This window comes from Tenrec ecaudatus, chromosome 1 (genome assembly GCF_050624435.1).
Source record: "Tenrec ecaudatus isolate mTenEca1 chromosome 1, mTenEca1.hap1, whole genome shotgun sequence".
In the NCBI taxonomy this organism is placed as follows: Eukaryota; Metazoa; Chordata; class Mammalia; order Afrosoricida; family Tenrecidae; genus Tenrec; species Tenrec ecaudatus.
This window is the reverse complement of record NC_134530.1, coordinates 4,344,524-4,368,105: the sequence shown is the minus strand read 5'-3', so window position 1 is coordinate 4,368,105 and position 23,582 is coordinate 4,344,524. Positions and strand designations below refer to the sequence as shown.

Here is a 23,582-nt window from a genome sequence, read left to right as displayed (position 1 = left end):
ACATTGTGAAGCATGTGACCAACATCCCTGAACAAACTTTGTAGAGCGTCTTGTTGAGTGGGAACTGAGACAGCTGGTTAACCTTCTCCCAAACCACAGTAAATTATCTTTTTTAATGTTTCAGTTTAAATTTAGGATGGCGACACTTTCTCGTGTACAAGGGTCAGTCAAAAGGCGTTGGTCCTTGGGTTCATCTGCCGCACAAGACCGCTTTAAAGCAAGGACGTTCCTTTGAGGACTCAGGAGCGCCTGACCCAAGCCATGGCATTTTCCATGGCCTCCCATGCGTGTGACAGTTGGCTGTTGAATAAGGAAGATGGGAGAAGAATCGATGCATCGGAATGATGGTGCTGACGAGGAACGGTGATTGCTCCAAACAAAATGCGTTCAAGCAGCTCTCCGCACTCGGCGGAGAGCTGCAGACACGTTCTCCCAGTCACACACTGGTCTTAGTCACATTAGGGTGCCTTCCCCACCAAAGCAGGGCCAGTCAACCCAGTGGCTCCGGAGGCAATCTGCTGGGTTCGTTCAATTCAAGCAGCGTGGTCCGCTCCGAAGGTGATGGCGACGTTTTTTTGTTTTGTTTGAGGGGAAAGTATTTCAAAGGGGTCATCTTGATAGAGTTCCCCAAGGACCTAGGACAACTGGGGTGGGGGTGCTTATTAGGAAGGAAAAAAGAATGCACTGCCATCGAGTCGATTCAGACTCCTGGTGAATCCTAGAACACTTCTGAGTGCGCTGACAGAACCCGTCCACGGATCGAGAGGCAGTTGTGTGAACGGAACATGCTGCATGGTTTAAAACTGAGACATGCGTGTTGGATCCTCTCACCAGACTTGTTCAATCTGTGTGCTGAGCACCTCATCAGTGAGGCTGGCTTATATGAGGAAGGGCGTGGCATCAGGATTGGAGGAAGGTGTATGAACAACCTGCGATGTGCAGATGCCACAACCTTGCTTGCTGAAAGCGAGGAGGACTTGTGGCACTGGCCGATGAAGGTCAAGGATGATAGCTTTCAGGGTGGATTACAACTCCATGAAAAGAAAACCCAAATCCTCACAACTGGATCAATAGGTAACTTCATGAAAAATGGAGAAAGGTTCAAGTTGTCAAGGATTTCGTCTTGCTTGGACCCACAATCCCTGCTCACGGAAGCAGCCGTCCAGAGATCAAATGACCTATTGCGTTGAGTAAATCCGCTGATCAAGACCTCTTTAAGCGAGGATGTTCCTTTAAGGACTGAGGTGCGCCTGACTCAAGACATGGTATTTTCGGTTCCCTCACATGCATGTGAAAGTTGGACATTGAGCAAAGGAGACTGCGGGAACATCGATGCGTTTGGATTATGGTGCTGGTAAAGAATATGGGAAGGACCATTGAATGTACTGCTTAAAGAACAAGCAGGTCTGTCTTGGAAGAAAGACAGCCAGAGTGCTCCTTAGAAGGATGCGTTGGACGCGCTGCCAGGAGAGACCAGTCCCTGAGAAAGGCATCATCATGTTCGGTCAAGAGGAGGATCAGCAGAAAGAGAAAGCCCCTCGATGAGATGGGTCCACACGGCGGCTGCAACAACGGGCAAGAACATGACAACCACGGGGCAGGGGCAGGACCGGGCGGTGTGGTGCTCTGTTGTGCGTGGAGTGGCTACGAGTTGGAGCTGACTGGAGGGCACCTGGCAACAACCTGCCCGTGGAGATGATCCTGTCTGGGCAAAGGGCTTCAGCTGTTCTTTAGGGAGCAGTCCGAGTGTCATGTGGGGGCCTAAGCCTACTCACCTTTGAGATCTAAAAAGAGCAGATGACACACAGACAAGCAAGCTTCCAAGGGGAAAGACCAATGCCGCACGGAGCTCACCGACGTCAGAGGAGCTGAGACAAAGCTGAGAAGGGAGAAAGAGAGCCTTCCACTGGAGGCAGGAGCCCGAATGAAAACATCAAGCCTTCCAAACAGAGAAAATTTCTGTTCCTAAAAGTCATCTCCTTGTGGCATTTCTGTTGTGGCAATCCTAAGAAATCGAAACAGCTTCGGAAAACCCAGAGCCGGAGAGCACTAGGGGCCCTGTTCAAGCTCACAGGACGATATCCTCAGGAAGTCCCCTCAGCACCTGACACATGTACAACCCCACAGCCTCCCTGCCACACTACCACGGTCCCTTCAGACACAGTCCTGAACACAGCTCACTGCCATGGAGTTGATGCCAACCCTATAGGACAGGGTAACTCTGCCCCTGTGGGTTTCCAAGTCTGTAATGCTCTACTGGAGTAGACGGCCTCATCTTTCTCCTGAAGAGCGGTGGGAGGTTTTGAACTGCTGCCCTTGGGGATTGTGCCCCAATGAGGAATCCACCATATCACCAGGACTTCTTTGGGGAAGGAGGAGAGAGATGGAAACGGCCTCTTCAGGAGCACAGAGACCTGAGCTGGTGGACGTGGGGAGGAGCAGTAGCTTCCCATCTCGATATGTTTGTTGAAGAAAGGACTCCAATGCTTTGTACCAAGCACCTTTTGACCTAACCTTTGGAACTGCACCTAACACCAGCAGTGCTTGGTGTGTTTGAGGGGGAATGGGGCTGCTGGGCCCAGGGTCTCCCTTGGGGGTGCAGAGCAGGTTTTGGAATCAGATAGCTGTGTTAGGCGCACATCGTGGTGAGGGGTGAAACGGATGGCTTGTGAATTTCACCTCGGTGTAATAAGTCGTCCCCACCGAGCCGGCCTGCCAACGGGCACCGGCCCTTTTAAGGCAGCTTTGGGCTCCGTGCTCACGTTCGGAAATTAAGACCCAATTCTCCGGAGATTCTGGGCAGCCTCCTGGAGCCTGGATGGCCACTTCTGGGCAGGTGCTCTGCAGGACACTCTGGGCAGGTGGAGGGCTCAGGCTCCGGGTCTGCTGACTCAGGGAAGCCAGCAGTGAACCCAGTCTGCAGCTGAGCAGAAAGCAGAGGTGACGGACCAGGAGGCTAAGTTTTTGCCTGGTTTTCTGTTCCTCTGAGGGTGGGCAGAGAGCTGTTCTCTCCCCTCTCCTCCCTTCCTCTCCCCCTCTCTCATCTTGAAAGTTCTGTGAGTAATCCCCGAGGCTTGGGGGAGGAGCCCATGACCAATCAAACCACCACTCTGCACCCATGGGGGTCAGAGGTCAAAATGCAGGGGCAGCCCAGGAGCTCTGAAAACATGTTGTTATTGTTCTGACTATTCCTGGCAAGCCCTGGGTGCAGAGAACTGTGCTCCGTGTGCGTGTGTGTTGTGGTGTTTCTGGCTGTGACTTTGGGGAAACAGGTTGCCTGGCCTTTCTTATGAGGCACCTGCCCGCCTTCCAGCTAGTGGCCGAGTGTCTGACCCTGTGTGCTACTCAGGGACTCCTTATGTGTCCACCCAAAAATGTGCATGCAAATGCTCATAGCGGCATAAGTTCTTATTATTATTCATACGTTGTTAGGCGCCATCAAGTCAGTTCCGACCCATAACGACCCTGCGCACAACAGAACGAAACAATGCAGGGTCCTGTGCCGTCCTCACCATGGTGCCCGAGCCCGTGGAGGCAGCCGCTGTGTCCGTCCATCTTGTCGAGGGCCTTCCCCTTTCCACCGCCCCTCCACTTCACCGAGCATGGTGACCCCAAGTCTCCCAAATGACGGTGGACAAAGTGCCTACAACCAGATATTCATGCCCAAACACCAAACCCACCACCATGCAGGCAATTCGGACCTATAGTGTTCCCACAGGACAAAGCAGATCTGGTCCCATAGGGGCTCCAAGGCAGTGAATCCTTTGGGCAGCGGATGGGCACAGCTTCTCCCATGGAGCAGCTGGTGGAGAACGGGATGCTCCCTGGAAAAAAATCAGCCACCCAAAGCACCAACTATCTGATTCCATGTATGCAGTGCCCAGAGCAGGCAAATCCAGAGGCAGAATTTGGGTTAGTGATTATCTAGAGCCCTGCTGGCGAAGTGCATTACATGTCAGGCTGCTAACCACAAGGTCAGCGGTTTGAAACCACCAGCCAGCTCTGCTGCAGAAAGATGAGATTTTCTACTCCTGTAAAGAGTTACAGTTTGGGAAACCCACAGGGGTAGGTCCACCCTGTCCTCTAGGGGCGCTGTGAGTTTGTTGAGTCAGGGCTTGAGGAGGAGCCCTGGGGGTGTAGTGATTACAAGTTGTGCTGCTAACGGCAAGGTCAGCAGTTCGAAACCACCCACCACTTCTCCAGAGAATGATGAGGCTTTCTACTCCAATAAAGAGTGACAGCCTCGGAAACCCACAGGGGCAGATCCACCCTGTCCTCTAGGGGTGCTTTGACACAGAATTGACTCAATCACAGTGAGTTGTTTGTTTTAGGACCTGGCGACAGAGCATTGGTGGGTTAGTGGGTGATGCATTAGGCTGCAAACCACCAGCCGCTCCTTAGGAAAAAGATAGGGCTTTCTACTCCTGTAAAGAGTGACAGTCTCAGGAGCCCACCGGGCAGTTCTACCCTGTCCTCTAGGGTCATGATAAATCAGCATCAACTCAATGCCAGTGAGTTTTTATTGTTTGTTTTTAAAACAGGAGCAGGCAGTCTTTTCTCCGCCACCCTGGCTCCCCCCAAACTCAAACAAATTCACTGCCATTGAGTCAATGTTGACTCCTGGCCACCCTGTAGGACAGGGTAGAACTCCTTCGGTGGGTTTCTGAGACTGTACCTTTTTATGGGAGTGGACAGCCAGTCTTGTCTTTCTCCTAAGGAGCGTCCGGTGGCTTCAAACTGCTGACCTTGCAGGTAGCAGCCCAGTGTGTAAGTATTACCCCACCAGGGCTCCCAGGGCAGCTTTGGCCCTGGGCTCCTTCTCTGCACCCTGCTGTTGCTTTTCCCTACCAATCTCTAAACTTCTACTTCCCGTTCTCAATCATAGGACGCCCACAGGGGCCAGGCTCTCCGCTGGGATGTTGACAACGCAATTTTAGTTAATCATCAGTAACCCCATGAGTGGGGTTGGGCGGGTGGGTGGGTGGTTGGGCACGTCTCAGAGGAGGAGACTGAGGCATAACTGGCTGGAATTCACAAAGGCTGAGATGAGTGGAGGCCAAGACAGCCTGGCTCCATCCTTACACCCTGGCCGTTGCTCTCCACCGCCCTCGTGTGTCTGGTGGTTGACAGAATGTGTTTCCAGGGGCAGAAAGCCATCGGGGTTGGGGGAGGTGACACCCAGACCACTGAGCCAAAGACTCCCAGGGCACCTAGTCCAATTGCAAACCTCCCATGCTGCAGAAAACTCCATTGTTTTTTGGTAGCCCGTGGTGTCTTGGCGTCTTATCAGCCATCGACCCGTGAGAGGCACGTGCATCTGCAGACTGCAGCAGCCAGAACATTGACTTAAAGGGGGAACTTCAGTGATTGGCTGCAGAGTGGGAGGCCTGGGGGAACCAGGGACCCAGCCCAGCTCAGCCACTCTCTAGCGCCCTGACTTTAGGCTCTCTGGGTCTCAGTTTCCTCATCTATAAGATGGAAACAGCAGAGCTATCTTCTGTTTACTCTCTCACTGGGGTTAATTGCGGAAATGTCGACTCATGGAGACTTCACGCGTGTCAGAGACCTGGGCTCCCCAATGGTTTCCGAGGCTGTGACCTGTCGGAAGCAGACTGCCAGGTCTCTCTTCTGCGGCCCCTTTTGGTTAGCCTTCCAGGAGGGTGAAGTCCATCTCGGGGCATCAGCTTCCTTGTTGGTAGCCCTGGTTTTTATTTGGCCTTTCTCTCTTCCTTCCTTCCCTCCTTTCTTTCTTTTTGAAGCTTTGTTGAGTTAGGTTGACAGGAAAACCAGTTCTCCATTCAACAATTCATTGTTACTGTGCATCCTCACGTGGCTTGCCATCCCCGCCACGAAGCACCACACACCCCACTCCCTCCTGGGTTTCCTGTCTCCATTCCCCCCTCTTGCCTGCCCCTCCTGAGCTTCATTCCTGGGAAAGCGCTGCCCTTCTGATGTCAAACGGTCCGTTGTTGTAAGGTGTGCGTGTCCCCCTGGCGTTCCTGTTCCCTTTACAGACCTGCCTACCGTGCGACTGAAAGTTGAGTGAAGGGAGTGAGTTCAAGTCCAAAACTGAAGGACGACTCAGGGTTTCTCCAGTCTCATCCAAACAATAAGTGGTGTGTGTGTGTGTATTAATGATTCTGAGGTTTGTTCCACATTTTCCTCCCCCTCTATCCAGGACCTTCTAATGGGATCAATCTCACAGTTGGTGGACATAGCCGGGCACCATCTAGTTCTTCTGGTCTCTGGGTTATGGAGGACTAGGCTTGCACGATCCATCCGTCAAATGTACATCTTTGCTTTTCTCTTTACTCTTCTCTCCTCCAGATGGGGAAGGGCCAGTAGTGCCCTTAGGTGGCCACTCCCAAGCTGTCTCTTGTGTTTTCCCAAGCTTGCAGATGTTTTCCCTCACGCAGTGTCCCCCTCTGTCCAACCCCCTCCAAGTGTGTCTGTGTCTATTCTGCTCTCTTGATAAAACACCACCCAGAGAGGATTAGGTTTAAGATCCTACTCCAAACGATCACAGAGGCACCTTGGAAGAAATACCTGGCAATCTATTGCTGAAAGGCCAAAGCCGTGAAATCCCAGCGGAACACTTCTGCGCTGCCCACGTGGGGCTGGTGAGTCCGAGTTAACTCCACATCAACTGGTTTAGTGAGCGTTGGACGGCTAAGCTCAAGGCCAGTGGTTCAAACCCACCAGCTATCCCCAGGGGGAAAGATGAGACTGCCTGTTCCCATCAAAGTTTACAGCCTGGGAAGCCATGATAGGGTCACTATGAGTTGATGCTGAGGAAGAATATTGAAAGTACCCTGGACTGACCAAAGGACAAACAAATCTGTCTTGAAAGACGGACAGCCAGAGTGCTCCTCGCAGGCAAGGATGGTGAGACTTTATCGTCACATACTTGGGACATGTTATCAAGAAAGACTGTCCCTGTAGAGTGGAGGGACGGCGGAACAAGAGGAAGGCCTTTAGGAGATGGATGGACACAGCTCAGGCACAGGGACAGATGTGAGGACAGCTCAGGACTCGGGGAGAGTTTTGTTCTGTGGTGCACAGGGTCGCTGTGGGTCAGAGCAGATTGGCTGGGGACTAACATCAACAAGAGGTGGAATGGCTGGGTGGCCGTGGCCTTGTTCGGCACTCGATATGACCCCATGCACAACCGTTATGTAACGGATGGAGACCCCCAATTTCCAGACAGGGTCCTTTTCACAAGTACAGAGGTCAGGACATTTTGGGGGAGCACGGCAGGACATGATTCCATCCATCACAGGTAGGTACTTCCAGGCTGGACACTTAGCCAACTACATTCTCGGGGCTCGGGGGTAGGGCGCCCTCAAAGTGAAGCCAGGGGTGCCAGGGAGGAAAGGGCGAGGAGAGCTAAAAATATCTCCTGGCGACCTCAATGGCCAGCGCCTCTGTCCATTCATTCGTTCCGGGCGCTCCTGCTTCCCCAGCAGTGGGTTAGAAAGCGCTGTGATCAGCACCATGGGCAGCGACTCTGCAGGCCCCGCCCCCTCCCCCACCAGCCTCTTTTTTTTTTTTTTCTCTCCCTTAAACGCAAAAGGTCGTTGCTAGGCGAAGAGAAGGCGGGAGGGAGGAGGCTCTGGAGTCCCGGAAAGCCGGACCAGAGAGCTGAGGCGGACAGAATGAGAGGGTTGATGAAAGCCCACCATCCACTCCAGTCCCCAGGGTTCTGGCCAGCACTTTCTGGGGGGACGCTGCAGTCTGTACCCATGAAATCAGGGATGGGTTGGGGGAGGGACAGCGGATGTCACTGTGCAGACCCCATCCAAGTTCCCCGGCCCAAACTGGGGGTCCCACAGCAGTGGGAGGGAGGGGCACTTTGTCCCTAAGGGTGGGTGGGTGTGGCAGGACCCATCCTAGCCCCATTTAGCCCACTCCAAGGCCCCGCGGTCAGGGCGTTTGGGGGCTGGGGTCCCCAAGGAGGAGGGGACAAGAATGGTCTTCCTTACCTGTAGCCGAGGCCCAGGTTGCTCCTCCGCCTTGGGGGTTAACTAGCGGGCATGAGCCTCGGGGAGGGCCCTCGGCCTGGAAGGGCTCCTGGGAGGTGGAGGCTCCCCACCAGGCTGAGCGGAGCCGCAGTGTGCGGCAGGGCGAGCAGGGAGGACGCGAGGGGGCAGGGCCGAGAGCCAGAGGGCTCCTCCCGCTGTCAGCCGGTCTTCTGAGCCCTGCCTTCCAGCACCCCCACCTGGACATCCAGCTCCCCCACCTCCTGTCCCCTAGCTCAGTCACTGTCACGCCTCCTCCTCCATCCCTAACCTCCCTGTCCCTGTGGAGATCCGGGCAGCTCTCCCACCTCGTACCCCCAGTCCACTCCAAGCTGCACACCCTCAAATTGCATCCCCTCGGTTCCTAACTCGCTCTCCCCTCACCACCCACCACCCCGTTCACCTGCACCCTCTCCACCCCCACCCCCACACTCCCTCCCAGCTCAGGACTGCCCCTTTGGCCTCGGCGGGCATCCACGCCTGGCTCCGCCCCCTGGGCCGATCTCCCTCCTCCAAGGCTGGGCTGGAGTCCAGCTCCCGGTGACCGTTATCCAGCGCCCTCCAAACTCAAACTCCCTGCCACGGAGTCGATACCGACTCACAGCGACCCTATAGGACAGGGCAGAACTGCCCCCGTGACTTTTTTTTTTTACCAAGCTTGTTGAACCTTCACATTCACTCTGAGGGGCACTGCGCAGCCCCTCAAAGGCGACAAGGCCCACTTGCTGTGCACACCCCCGTGACTTTCTGAGGCTACCTTTCTTTCCAATTTTCTTTCCGGGAGTTTGAAAGCCTCGTTTTATCTCCGGCAGAGCCACGCCTGGTTTCCAGCTGCTGACGAGGCAGCACCAGCGCCGCCTGCGAGGCGGGTGTCCCCTGCGGTTAGGGTGGTGGTGTGGAGGGTCGCTGAGCTGGCTTTCAAGTCATGGTGGCCCCAGGTGACAGAGTAGAGCACACGGCTCCCCAGACTGTCACCTCCACGGGATCACATCGTCACATCCTTCCCACTGGGGCCCACAGACCCCACGCCACGTGGTTGGCAGCCCAGCACCTAACCACTGGGCTACCATCGTTTATCAGATGGCTCTCACTTCCTGATTCTGACCATCATCAGGGCAGGGGTCAGGGAGTCGGTGCAGACCATTAAGGCCCTTGGCTGCTAACCTCAAGGGCGGTGGGGTTCCAGTCTGTCCAGTGGAAGGTGCGGCCAAGAAAAGCCCGTGTCCTAACTTCTGAGAACTCGCCCATGAGAACGACGTGGACCACAACCGCTCACAGGGCTGGGGGCGTGGCCCAGCCAGCCGCATCTTGTTGCCTGTTGCCTGGGGTCACCCTCAAGAAGGGCTGTGGGTGAGGCGGGGTGGGGGTGGTGCCTGGCATCCCCACCCCCACCCCTGGGAAGTACCAAGAAGCCCCTGCCAGCTGGAAGGAGCTGAATGGAGTTGGAAGGAAGAGAATTCTGAGTTGTCTGGGCGAGACAGGGGTGCTTGTGTGAAGATGCAGCTGGAGCCTCCGCCGGGGGAGACAGGCTCATTTCTCCCTCTGCCCGGAAGACAGGAGCCTTGTGCGGCAAGGGCTGGGGCAGAGCCCGCAGGTCAAAGGGGGCACAGCAAGGCCACTATCCTTCAGACACTGAGCCCTCTGCAGCTGGCCTTGCCCCTTTCAGCAGGGCTGCCCAGCTCAGGCTGGCAGGGGCAGCTGTGTTCGGCATGTGTGTGTGTGAAGCAGGCTTGGGGCAGCGAGAGCATTTAACGTGTGGGGGAGAGTTGTTCCTTGGTGCCTTTGAGCCTGTTCTGACTCATAGCGACCCGGCCCTCACAGAACAACAGAAGAAGTGCTGCCAGGTTCGCCATGGCACCCACACCGGCTTTAGGTGTGCGCCCACGGTTGTAGCCACTGGGTCAGTTCCTCCCCTCGACAACCTTTCTTATTTTTTCCTTGCTGCCCCTCCACTTAAGCAAGCAGACGGTCCTTTTCTAGGCCTGGTCTCCCCTGAGCAGGTGCCCCAAGCACGTGATCGCCATCCTGGCCTGCAGGGAGCGTCTGGCTGGGCTTCTTCCAAGGCAGAGCCGGTCATCCTTCTGGGCGTCCACGCTGCTCTCAGGCTCGTCACCAGCATCGCCATTCAAAGGCATTGATTCTTCTCTTCCTCCCTGGTCCATGTCCCATTTTTCAACTCCCCCACATGCCGTGGGAGGGGCCAGCAGGAAACACCACCGTCCTCACCGCTGTGCTTATGTCTGAGCCCATCCATGCAGCCACCGTGTCCACCCATCTGGCCCAGGGCCGTCCTCTCCGTCGCTGTCCCCCCACGTCACCAAGCACGGTGTCCTTCTCCAGGGACTGGTCTCCTGACAACCCGTCCACAGCACGTGAGATGTGACCTCGTCATCTTTGCTCCTAAGGAGCAGTCTGGCTGTGCTTCTGTTCGTTCGGTCTCTTGGCGGTCTGCGGCACTGTCAACACACCTCACCAGCACCAGGGTGCAAAGGCATCGGTTCTTTCCCGGTCTTCAATGAGGAGCTGATGAGAACGACCCCCCACTTGTCTGTCAGTTCGTGTTGGAAGAAGCGAGGCCAGCGCGCTCCTTCAAGGCTTTGGACCAAGTGTCAGGGGAGACCTGTCCCTGCAGAAGGACATCATGTCTGGTAAAGTGGAGGGGCAGTGACAAAGAGTGCGGTAGTTACACAATTTTATGCCAACTTGAAAAAAGAATGAAGGGGCGGAGTCTAGTCTGTCAATCCGGTCACAGCCCGATGGATCCCTCCTTGTGGGTGTGGCCCTCTCATGAGGTTTCTGGGAGCTCCTGTCTTCCTCCCTGGAGATGGGACACATACACTCGCTCTCTGCTTTAGCTTCTTGCTGACGAGCCACATGGAGCCACACGACGGCAGCCAGAGCTCTGAAGGGGCTACCATTGGCTCTACAGGATGTTGCACCCACCGCCCAGTGATCTTCCTGCATTCGGCATCATTGATGTGCTGTGTAAGTCTGAAGAGGAATTCATGGGTTAATGGACTTGATCTGGGCTCACCTGAAGTGTTTTATTGATGCATTATTACTTCTTATTCTAAAAATATATATATGGATTTGTTTCTCAAGTCAACACAGACTAACACAAAGAGGCCCTTTGAGTGCAGGGGCTGATGTTTGGGAAGTAGATAACCAGGCCTCTCTTCTCAGGCACTCCAGGTTGGACTTGAACTTCCAAACTTTCGGTGTGTAGCCAGCTGCTTCGATTGTCTGCACAGCCCGGGAAATCACCTATTAGTGTTGAGTCACCCAGCGGTTTGTACACATCTGTTTCCTCTCACTGACAGCAAGCCCCTCAATGCACCGTCAACCATCCCAGATGCTCTGTGGGTGTCCTGTGCCTCCCCACTCCAGTTGTTAGTGTGAGGTGCCATTGAGTCAATGCCAACCCACAGCGACCCTGTGCCCAACCAAGTGAAACACATTCCTGTCCTGTGCTGTCCTCAGAATCATTCCTGTGCCCGAGGTCATCAGCCACGGCGTCCGTCCATCTCCTTGAGGACCTTCCTCTTTCTCGCTGCCCCTCCGCCTGACCAAGCGTGATGTCCAGGGACGGGTCTCTCCTGACAACACGTATAAAGTATGTTAGCCTTGCCGTCCTTGCCTCTAAGGAGCATTCTGGCCATTCTTCTTCCAGGACAAACTCGTAGGTTCTTTTGGCTGTCCGTGCTACTTCCAATATTCTTCCCGGCACTGTCGTTCAACTCCATCAACTCTCGGCTGGCCTTCTTGACTCCGTGCCCAGCTTTCCCATGCCTAGGAGGCGAGAGAAAGTGCCACGGCTCGGGTCACGTGCCCATGCGTCCTCAGAGTGACATCTTTGCCTTTCAATGCTCTAAAGAAGCCTTGTGGAGAAGATTAATCTAATGCACGCCGTCTTTGGAGCTCTGACGGCTGCTTCCATGAGCATCGATTCTGGAGCCAAGCCAGGCGAAACCTTGACAACTCCAACCTTTTCTCCATTTGCCATGGTGTCATCTATGGGTCCAGTTCGGAGGACTGGGGTCTTTTTTACCCAGAGTCGTCATCCACATGGAAGGCTGCAATCCCCGATTTTCCCCGGCAAGGGCTTGGAGTGTTGTTCACTTTCGGCACGCAGGGCTGTGTCCTCTGCCTACCGCAGGTGGTTAATGAGCCATCCTCCCGTCCTGCTGCCAAGAGCTTCTTCATATAAGCCAGCTTCTCTCACTGTTCGCTCTACAGATGGACTCAACATGGTACAAGAATGCAGCCCGGAGACACATCTTTCCTGGTTTGAAACATCCGGTAACCCCTTTGAATGACTACTTCACGGTCCAAGTCCAGGTTCTGCACGAGCACAATGAAGTGCTCTGGAGTTCCTATATTTCTCAGCGCAATACATAACTCGCTAGGATCCACGCAGCCTACTACTTTTTCACAGTGTGAAACACAAGGCAACATCTTTCTGGTAGTCTCTGCTTTGAGCCAAGATGCATCGGACATCAGCAATGCCATTCCTTGTTCCACGCCCGCTTCCACATCCGGACAGCACCTCTGGCGGCTCCTGGTTTAAGCACTTCCAGCATGGCATCTGTTTCTGGAGTAGTCCGGTTGGTACAACATCAACCCCCGGAGCCCTGTTTGTCCTCTGCCAGTGCCTTCAGGACAGCGTGGACGTCCTCCTTCGTTACCATTGGTTCTTCTTCTTCCTTAAGGAAAATCTTTACTGTCACTGGGGCGAAGGTTTATAGATCATCAACTTTACATTCAACGATTGAGATGCATTCTCTTATCCTTGCTTCTTGGCCATGAGCTTGGTCTTGAGCTCACAGCCACTCTGCGGGGGAAAGAGGAGGCTTTGACTCCCATAAAGAGTTCCAACCCGAAGGGGAAGCTGCACCCTGTCCGCCAGGGTCGCTATGAGTCCGCATCGACTCGATGGCAGAGTTTGGCGGAACCCATCGTTTTTGTTAGGTGACTCTCCGTCTTCTTTCCATCTTCTTTTCAGGCTCCCTTCGTCGTCCAGTAGCAAGCGTGTAGCATCTTCCATTCTTGCAACTCAAGGCTTGGATTTTTTACTTCCGTTCCGTTGGCGTGAGAAACGCTCCGTGTCTTCTTCTCTTTTGGATTTCTCACTCGGTGCACATTTCATTATCGTGCTAGACTTGGTCCTTCTAACCCTAACCCAAACCAACCCACTTCCGCTCAGTCGACTTGGACGCAGAGTGACGCAGAGAGAGGGCTTCTATCACTGGCAATCCTTATGGGGCCCGGCAGCCTTCATCAGTCTGCTGCTGGTGGATTTGAACCATAGGCCTTGTAGGCAGTAGATCAACGCCTAAACTCAGTGCTACCAAGACCCCTTTTGTCTTCCAGAGCTGCCCTTTGAAATCTGCTCAACTCTTTTCCATTTTCGTTACCTGCTCTATGTCCAAGAGCAAGTTTCAGAGTCTCTTCTGAATCCACTTTGGTCTTTTCTTTCTTTCCTCTGTTAGTATTTTTTTAAACACAGATATAAATATTAGACTGGGAACATTAGCCGGCCACTTGTCAGACAAAGAGCCTTGTAAAGAGGATCTTGGCAGTTGTTCCCAGGCTCAAATGCAGCCCTTGCAACCTGAGCTCCCTCTGCGCCCGAAGCGAATTCATTCTCGTCTTCCCTCCTCCTTTGATGGCCTTTGGCTTTCTTGGGGTACCATGTCCTTTACGTCCTCCCACGACACCTCTGACCTTTGTTCACTCATGTTCAGAGAGTCTTTAAGTTCAGGTGGAACATGTTCAAGGGTGTACTTTGGCTCTCATGGACTTGCTCCCGTTTTCTTCGGCTTCAACCTGAACTTGTATAGAAGCAATGGGTGGTCTGCTCCACAGTCGGCTCCTGGCCTGTTCTGCCTGATGATTCTGAGCTTCTCCAAGGTCTCTTCCCACGGATGTATCCATTTGATTCTTGTGTATCCATGTGTACAGTCGCCATTTATGTTGCTGGGGGAGAAGTATTTGCAATGAGTAAGTCGTGGGTCTTGCAAACTTCTATCAGGTGATCTCTGGCATTGTTGTTAATCATCAAAAGTTCCTATTGCCAATCCTGTCCCTGCGTTTTTGAACTCCAACGACCGGTGGTTATCAATGGCATGTCAGCTGCATTCTTGATCCGTTTCAGACTCAAGATGTTGGTAGAATTCTTCCATTTCTTTGCCTGTGACGTTAGTGGTCGGTGCACACATTTGAATAATAGTTGGGCTGACCGTCTTTGCTTGCCAGTGGGTGGATCTTATCCGATCTCAGAAAGCATGCACTTCACGATAGATCTCGAAGTATACTTTTTGACGGTGCATGTGACGCCATTCCTCTTCGATCTGTCATCCCTGGCACCGTAGTGATCTGATTGTCTGATTCAGCCAGTGCCAGCTCCCTAATGCCTAGGATGTCAATCTGTGTGCTGGTCCCTCTTTGCTGACTTCCAGCTTCCCTGGATTCACACTTTGAACGTTCCACACTCCGATGATTGACAGGTGCTTCCAGCTGCTGCTTCTCATTTCGAGCTGCTCCCCGTCGGCAAATGAAGGTCCCGCAAGCTTGATTTCTCCCACCTCATTAGGGTCGACTCCGCTTGGAGGAGGCAGCTCTTCCTCAGCCGTACTTTGAGTGTCTTCCAGAAGTGCTCCATCTGTTCCTTCTTTCTAGTCGGTCTCAGTCCGGAAGCCCTGTTGAAACCTGCCTGCCAAGCCAACCCTGCTGGCATTCAACACCCCAGCACGCCAGCCACACGCATGCTACCACAGCACGACACCCTGCTAGCCGAGTGGTGAATATCACGCAGGCTGCTGAAGTCTGCACACAGAGCGCCCTCTGCACAACAAGATGAAATAGCGCCCGGCCCTGCAGCACCCTCGCAATTGTTCCTCTGCCTGAGCCCAGGGTGGCAGTCACGGACGGTGTCCAGCCATCTCATGGAGGGCCTTCCTCTTTTTCGCTAGAGGTCAGTGGGTTAGTCCGGATTGACTAGAGAAACAAATTCCTAGAGACTCATATGTGTATAAGAAAGAGCTTTATACAAAGAGTCATTATATATTAAGAAAACATCCCCGCCCAGTCCAGATCAAGTCCAAAAGTCCAATATTAGCCCATCTGTCTGATACCAGTCTATAATTTCCTGCAGAACCCAGGGGGTGAGGTGGGAGGGACACAGTTCTGATTTCTGACATGTCCCCAGGTGACAACATTCATTATGGTAGCTATAGGAGACTGAGACCACCGCCCCCACTCCAACCCCCTATCGCCCCCCCTGCCCCACTCTTTTTGCAGAACTCTCTGGAGAAGATAAAGTGGAGGGGCAGCGAAGGAGAGGAAGGCCCTTGATGAGTTGGACAGACACCATGGCCGCATCCCTGGGCTCAGGCACAGGAGCCATGGTGAGACCGGGGCAGGACCGGGCGGAGTCTCGTTCTTTTGGGCATTTGGTTGTACGGGTCAGAACAGATTGGTGGCACCACACAACACCACCATCTGCAAAGGATGAATGCAAACTCCCACAGAAAACCCACCGGAACCACACGTGCAGGCATGGAACAGACGAGAGACTCTTGGCTATTCTGGGCACGCTCGCCCCTACCGAACGCATCGTGGACCGACACTGGGACGCCCATTCTGACACACAGTGACCCCACGTGACCCAGGAGAACTTCCCTGGAGCACTGCCCAGGCTACCAGCTTGGTAGTCGCTTGCCAGGCCTTTCCTTCGAGGAGGAGCCGAGTGAGTAGCGGATGCCCACCCAGGGCTCCTGGCATGATATTTAGATTTGGAAAAGGGTTGTGTCTTCCAACATGGGAGGCCCACCTCAACAGTCTCCCGCCCACAGGAAGCTCATGGCTTCTCAAGAGAATGCTCGTAAAGGAGCGAGTTCTTGAAGAGTCCATGTTGGGCCTGGGAGGGGCTGGCTCAGTGGAAGGACCCTCGTGTCCTATGCTGGAGACCTGAGTTTGATTCCTGGCCAGTGTGTCTCATATGCAGCCTTCAGCCAGCTGCCCTTGTAGTGGCTCCTGGTTTCGAAACACTGATCTCACAAGTGGCAGCCTGTCATGTAAGCCGCAATGCCACCGATGCGTTGTTAGGATGACACAGAGGTTTCGGCAGAGCCTCTAGATTCAGATGGATTCGGAAGAATGGTCTGGCAATGGCCATCTAAGACCATTTTAGAATGTTGTCCCAGGTTGGACCATCCAACTCGATGGTGGCTAACAGCATCATGCTCCCGTGGGGAAATCACGGAGGCCTTTTGCGAACGGGACCAAATGCCGCCGGTCCCTGTGCTGTCCCCACAATCAGCTGTGGGTCAGCCCCTTGTGCCCGTAGGGTTTTCATTAGCTGGTTTTCAGAAACTGATAACCAGGCCTTTCTTCCTCGTCTTAGAGGGGAAGCCCCACTGACACCCCTTCAGCCTCACAGCAACACGCAAGCCTCTGCCGACAGTTGGCCCCAGAGTGGAACCTGAGTCTCTCCTATGGAAAGCGAGAGTTATACCATAGGGCCACCCTGCCTCCAGGAAATGGTTGGAATTGTTAAATGCTTAGCATTCCTAAACGTGTGTGGGTGGGGACTTTTTGGAGCTTTGGGGAGGTGGAAGCACATCTGAAATCATGTAGCAAACATTTCCGGAGCTTTGGCTCTGATTAATCCTCCACCAGGCTGCTGCTGAGGGGGCATAGGGACACAGCCTCCGTCCACTGTTCCTGGCAAGATAGCAATTGTTAAGCAGGGGCAGGGGGCAGGTGGGGTAAGGAGGGGGACCTAGCCGCCCCACTCTTTTCCCTGGTCGGGCAACACTGATGCCCTGGTCCCCACCCAGAAGTACCCATTGCCCCTCACTGTACCTGGGGAAGTCCTCGTCCTGCCATTCTTCCTTCACATCCACGTTTTCCATACGGAGTGTGGCTTCTGTGGTCCCCATGGAGCCGGGAAGAGGTGATGCTCAGACAGACAAGTCCTGAACGGGAGCCACAGACAGACAGACAGACAGGTTTTACTGAGTCGTAATTGTCACAACTCCCCACCTGTGTGCAGGTCTTAAGAGATTGAGCTACACAAAGATTCTATAGAACCATTCAGATCAAAAGGGGGAAATGTGGAACAGAATGAAAAATTCTCACAGACTCTAGACTTTTCTGGAGCCAGGGAGGCTGGGTGAATCCCTGAAATTATTGCTCCAAGATCATCTTTAAATCTTAATCCTTAAACCACAAATAGCTGCCCAAGTGTTCTTTATTTAAACAGAACAATATCCACTACTGTCAGGTCCATTCTGATTCCTGGCGACCCTTATAGAACTGGGTAGAACTGCTTCTTAGCATTTCCTGGGCTGCAACCTAGGGGCACTGCGGGCTATAAATCATCAGGTCGGTAGTTCAAACCCTGCAGCTACTCCAAAGGAGGAAGATGGGGCCATCAACTCCATTTAAGATGTACAGTCTCGGAAATCCTGTGGGTAGCGATGAGTTGAAGTCAACTTAATGGCAGTGGATTTGTTTCTTTTGAGTCCCTACTTCCTCTCATGCACTTTGGACCTGTTATCAGAAAGGACCCGCCCCTCAGAGAAAGACATCATGCTTCGTAATGCAGAGGGTCCCGGAAAAAGGAGAACCTTCAGCAGATGGATGGACACAGTGGCTGCAACAAGAGACTCAGACATGAGCAGTGATTCTGAGCATAGTGAGGGGCCCGGCCATCCTTCCTCCTGCTGGGCAGCCAGTCACTGTGAGTTGGAGCCTAGCAACAAATCTTTGTGGAAGCAGATGGCCAGACCTTTCTTCCTCAGAGCAATTAGGTGACTTAGAACCAACAGCCTTTGGGTTAGCAGCTGAGAGGACACAGTGGTACCCAGGAACCCCTTCACAATGAGCACTAACCATAAAGGGCTGACTTGGCTCCTGTCGTTCAGAGGAGCAGGGGTCAGCATATCTGAACTTGGGTCTCCCTGGGGCCTGACCACCCCCAGGCCTCTCGCCTCTCCAGGCCTCAGTTTCCCTCTCTGTGGACGAAATGGTTGGACCAGAAATGACTTTGATGGCTCTTTCCCACCGTGGCAGCATTCCTCCTCTGTCCTTTGAACACAGGGATCCTCAGCTGGGGGTGTTTCTGACACCCCACCCCAAGGGGAGACTGGGTGATGTTTGGGGACATTTGTGGGGTTCAGGACTTGCAGTGGGAGGGGCTGCTGTCATTGAGTGGGCCGAGGTCAGGGATGTTGCTCAACACCCACTGTGCACAGCATACCCCGCCCAGAGAGGGGTCCTGTGTCAGCAGTGTGGACAGTCAATATTGGAAGAAATATTTCCACTGGGCCCCTGCTCACCCATCCCCCAGCATAACCTCCCGTTGAGTCGGATGGTCAGGAGCAAGATGAGGCTTTCTACTCCAGTGAAGAGCTACAGTCTCGGACACCCACAGGAGCAGTTCTGCCCTGTCCTATAGGGTCACTGTGACTCCACACGGACGCGATGGCAGTGACAGCTCTTTTGGCTTGTTTTGTCAGATGGTGTCAGGTAGGGCCGTCCTCCAGCTCCTGTGATCTCCCCCCACCCCCTTCCCCCACGAAGTGTGTGGATTTCAATGTAGGTGGTACCTCGGGGCATCAAAAGGTCACATGGTCATGGGATGCAGAGTCTGCGGGGGAGGTGTGGTCAGTGGAAGCCCTTAGCCCAGGGGTTCCCACCGGCATGATTCTGTCCCTGGGGCACACTGGGCCAGGTCTGGGGATGTTTGTGATTGTCCTGCTTGTAGGAGGGTGCTACTGCTCCACACTCCACCATGCAAAGGACCCCCCTCCCCAGAAGCACCTGGCAGGCGGGAGGGAGGGGATGGGGGAGGTTAGAGAGCATAGGACAGCTTGCTTTAAAAGAAGCAGAAGTCTCCGTGGGCAATGACATGTTTGTGGGCGGGCACGGGCTCAGCTCCTCATCCTGGCCCTTGTCTATCTCTGAATTACATCATCTCACCTCACAGCTTCCATGTGGGTGCCCCCTCTCCCACCCCCTTGGGGTGTCCTGGCTTAGACCCTGCTGCCACACCACCCTGCTTCTCCATGCAGAGCTTGCCAGGCTGCTGGCTTGGGCGTGTCACCAACTCCTGGCTGGCGGTGGCTGAAGGGCTTGGTGCTGCGCTGTGGCTCAGGGCGGAGTGCTGGGCGCTGGGAGGGGGGCACGAGGCAGATAAGGTGTCTGAGCAGGGAAGGAGGGGACGCCACAGAACAGCCCATCCCCCTTCAGCTAAGGCCACTTCAGTTCATTCTCTTCCTGCTCTGGGCAGCGGCAGTCAGTCTCCGGGAAGGCGGGGTAAAGCGCAGCCCACCCCAAGCCCTCTCCGGGCTGCAACAGCCTCTGCCCCAGAAACTTACGGGCCCCAGTACACTGCCCTTGCCCAGGTGACGTTAGTCCCCCCTGGAAATTCAGTTACAAGCAGTGGGCGTGGCTTATCTGAGCCCCGAGTTCCCTTATCCGAGTGGGGTGTGACCACCATAATACAGGCCCGGGAGCTGACCGCGCACACCCCACCAAAACCAACCAACCAAAAAACCCCCAACACCCCCCAAAACAACACTCAACAACAAAACAACAAAAACATCAACTCACGGGCCGTGGAGTCGATGCCGACTCCTAGCGACCCCACAGGGCAGGGTGGAACTGCCCCTTGTGAGAAGTAACCATCGCGCCACCAGGATCCTCGCAGACCCCACACTCCCTGTGAATGCCGGCTGGGGGTGGGACACCCCCTGAACTCAGCATCCAGCGACACTTTTGAGGGTAGCGAGGGGGTGCCCTGCCAGATACCTCCCAAGTGAGCTGTGGCGTTGGATGATTAACAAGTCCGGATGGCAACCGAGAGAGGTCAGCGGTTCGGGGACCCCCATCCCACCCACCGCACCCCCAGCCAGAAGTGCCGGCAAGGTAAGGCCTGGCGATCTTAAAGGAGAGACGAGCAAGGAAACCCCGGGTAGCCGACCTCTGCAGCTCAGGGGGTCGCCGTGAGTCAGGCCGACCAGTGGGTTTTCTTTCGAGCACCGCCTCCTAAGCCGGGCTCCAGGTGGCTCGCGGTGGCCACCCTGGTCGCACTGGGAGACGCAGGGGCGGGCCTCGGGGTTTCCAATCCGCTCCATTGGAGCGGTGGCGAAAATGGAGCGGCCCTCCGTCTGCCTGCCAGGTGGATGATTGGGGGCGGGGGTGTGGTGGAGCGGGCCAGCGTCCCCCGGCCAAGGTGCCTGCGTGAGCATCCTCCGAGGCCGGGGACCCGATGCTCCGCGGCGCCCGGCCCAGCTCGTCGACAGGGGGCTGGCAGCGAGGAGGACGCGGGGAGGAAGGTGGACTCACCTCCGCGGCGGCGGCGGCGGCGGCGGCGGCGTCCTCCCCGCGTCACACGCAGACAAAGGCGCGCGCAGCCCGATCGCGCAGCCCCAGAGCCCGGTCCCCGGTCCCCGGGCCTTGGGCGCCCCCGTGGAGGCTGCAGGGGCGGAGGCTGAGCTCCGGGAAGGTCACCCCGGCCCCCGAGGCCGGCGCGGCAGGGGGTGGGGGTCGGGGACGCCGCGGGGGGCTAGCGAGCGGGGCCGAGGAACCCGGCTGGTTCTGCGCCCGCTGCCATCGCCCCTCCGCCCGGGGCTGCTCCGCCTCCCCGCTCCCAGCTGGCGGCGGGAGGCTCGGCGAGCGTCCGAGAGACGGCGAGCCTGCGGCTTTTGTGTGCTGGGTGGGTGGGTGGGTGGGGGCAGGTCTGAGCGCCAGGCACAGCCCCCTGGCGGCACCCGGTCCTCTCCATTGGTGGAGCGGGGCGCATCTCCGCGGGCCTCCGCAGGGCCCGCGGCGCAGGCCACTTCCTGATGGCGCATCTCCGATCGGAAAAAAACAACAAAACAAGCCAAGCAAACGCACCGACACGCGGAAAGGGTCCGGTTCCTGGCAGGATGGCGTGGGGGTGGGGAGCGGTGACGGGCGATCCAACGGCATAAGGGTCTCTCTCCTGGCAAAGAGCCTCTTCGCGCGGAGGGCTGGTGTCCTTGGGCTCAGCTCCACGGGGTCACTGAGTCAGATGGTCCTTGGGGATGGAGATCGTGAGGTGGGCAGAGGCTGGAAGCTGGGGGTGCTGGGGGGCGTATTTCAGACCCGCCTTATATGCACTTCCTTGGGGCGCTGCGGGGGCTGGGCGCTCTGGGCGGTCCTAGAATAGGAGACCTTGCCTCTGTAGTCAGCCAGCGGAAGGTGGAGGGTGGGGAGGGGGGTGGTCTGAAGCCTGGACCCAGGGACTGGCTAGCTGGGAGGCATAGGGTAAGAGATCTCGCTTCTCCTGGCCTCAGTTTAGGTGCCTGTGAAACGGGGGCACACAGTCCTATCCTTTCCAGATGTGAGGAGGTCACACAGGACTACAAATATTTCATCGAGAAACGGACGTGTATTATTCCCCCCCCCCCCCCCCCCCCCCCCCCCCCGTCTTAAGCACTATGCTGTTTTTGGTTTGGCCTGTTCTAGCTGCTCCTGCAGGAAGGAGTTCAGGTGGCTCAGTGGATTAAGCATTGGGCTGCTCCCTACAAGGTCAGCAGTTCGAAACCACCAGCCACTCAGTGGGAGAAAAAAGAGGCTTTCTACTGTCTAAAAAAGAAAAAAGGCACAGTCTCAGAAAAACCCCCAGGGGCAGCAGAATCAACGTGAGGGCAGATTTTTGTGGAGCTGCTGTCTCTGGGCAAAGATGTGGCACTCTGCTCCCATAAAGATTCACTGTCTCCCAAACCCATAGGGGGGACCATCCTACTCTGCCCTCCAGGGGCACTAGGAGTCAGAATCGTCCGGATGGCAGTGTGTTTATTGGGTGGTGGGGTGGTGGTTAGGAACACATCATGTTCATTCCCCAGGGCCCTTGCACATGCTGTCCCCTCTGTCCAGGACATCCTGCACCATTGCCTACAGTCATCACACCCATTGCAACTTACAGCAACCCTATATATATAGGGCAGTGGCTCTCAACCTGGGGGTCGAGACCCCTTTGGTGATCCAACTACCCTTTTCCAAGGGTCGCCCAATTCATAACAGTAGCAAATGACAGTGATGAAGTAGCAACGAAGATAACTTTATGGGTGGGGGGTCACCACCACATTAGGAGCTGTATTAAAGGGTTGTGGCATTAGGAAGGTTGAGAACCACTGATAAAGGGCTTCTGGGACAATAAGTCCTTACGGGAGCAGACAAGCCTCATCTTTCGTTCCTGGAGCGGCTGGAGGGCAGGCTTGAACCAAGGAACGTGCTGTTAGCCAACGCCTAACCCACAGCACCACCAGGGCCTCTAACCAAAAGCCAAGCCTAGGGCCCTGAGTTGATGCTGAGATCATCTTGTGGTGGTTGGTTGAGTGGCGCCCTAGTGCTGGTGGCGGCCCCTGGTGACAGCCCTTGGCATGACATCATCACGGTCCCTGGAGGATTTTCCTGGCTGTCACCTTTACAGATACAGATGGACGGCCTCCTCTCCTTTCTTCCAAGGAACCTCTGGCAGCTTTTGACCCACCAGCCTCTCCCTTCCTCACTGAACCCTTAACTGTCGAGCAACCAGCTCAGAAGCCATTTCCCTGGACCACCCCCTGATCCTGCCTCCTTCTTTATAGGAGTACAAAGCTACCCTTGGGGTAGCTGGTGGTTTCAAACTGCTGACCTGTGAATCACAGCCCAACGTGTAAACATTAAGCCACAAGGGTTCCACTCAGTGGTATGATGTGTACCCCTGGTATTACGTAGTCACCACTGCTCTCTGCGGGCAGTACCGTGTGGCCTGACCATCGGCCGTGGAGGGACACCTGAGCCGCTTCTACCTGCCGGCTCGGGCCTGTGTGCTGCAGTGAGCACTGGCTTCCAGGTCTCTGTGCGTGCCCACCCTCACTTCTTGGGGGCAGATGCCTGGGGGTGAAGTTGCTGGGTCATGACCATGCTAGGGGTACTTCCTTGAGGTGTCACCCAACCAATTCCCCCCCAATAATCAAATGATGGGGTGCTAGGTTTTAACTCAACTGCATTTTGAACAAGCCACTTCCAAGCGCACTCTGCATGATCATAAGACTAGGAATCCCTGGTCCATAGTCAGAGGGATTCAATCTAAGTGTATCTAATTCTCCTCTTCCTCCTCCCCCTTTAAACTGAAACAGTGTTTAAATGGGCCAACAGGGAGAGCAATTGAGGTGTTTCATTTTGCTGGACTACATCTGCCACAATCAACTTTACAATGCGCTCCATCTGATATCAGAGCTTTTACCCCCAACTAGGGTCAGAGGGGGTTCACCAGAGGCTTAATCCATGTGGGGATCCTGCAAATGGATTTGGGGCTTCCGCAGCCTTCTGCAAACCGGGTGTTCGCAATTTAAGCTCTGATACCCCTTCTCTCCTTTGGATTTGGATTGGATTATTTACAATCCTTGGATCACACAGGCTGGTGTACTTCTCCCACGTGGACTAAGTTAATGCCTCCCTTAGATGGGCGCGTCTTTGAAAATAAGCCTTTAAGACCCCAGACATTATTCTTACTGATGGCCGGGCACCATCTGATTTCTTCAT

General features: G+C 55.0%; 1 protein-coding gene and 1 non-coding gene across 8 annotated transcripts in view; both read right to left on the bottom strand.

Moving 5' to 3' along the window:
• Window positions 1-21,080, bottom strand: part of ATCAY (ATCAY kinesin light chain interacting caytaxin) — a 45,170-nt gene extending 24,090 nt beyond the window's left edge. For 2 of the 7 annotated variants that reach the window (XM_075545068.1, XM_075545069.1), the window contains exons 1-2: window positions 20,373-20,736; window positions 16,884-16,996 (exon numbers count right to left, since the gene is read on the bottom strand). In XM_075545068.1, coding sequence (XP_075401183.1) covers window positions 16,884-16,960 — 77 coding nt within the window. In that variant the 5' untranslated portion in view covers window positions 16,961-16,996; window positions 20,373-20,736. Of the gene's footprint in view, window positions 1-16,883; window positions 16,997-20,372; window positions 20,737-20,924 lie in introns of those variants that run through there. The other 5 variants (XM_075545071.1, XM_075545072.1, XM_075545067.1 and 2 more) reach the window with 4 other exon arrangements.
• On the bottom strand, window positions 8,675-8,806 carry LOC142438415 (small nucleolar RNA SNORA68). The gene has a single exon (XR_012782792.1). It is a non-coding gene; the product is annotated as a small nucleolar RNA SNORA68 (small nucleolar RNA).
• Window positions 21,081-23,582: the final 2,502 nt, after the last annotated feature.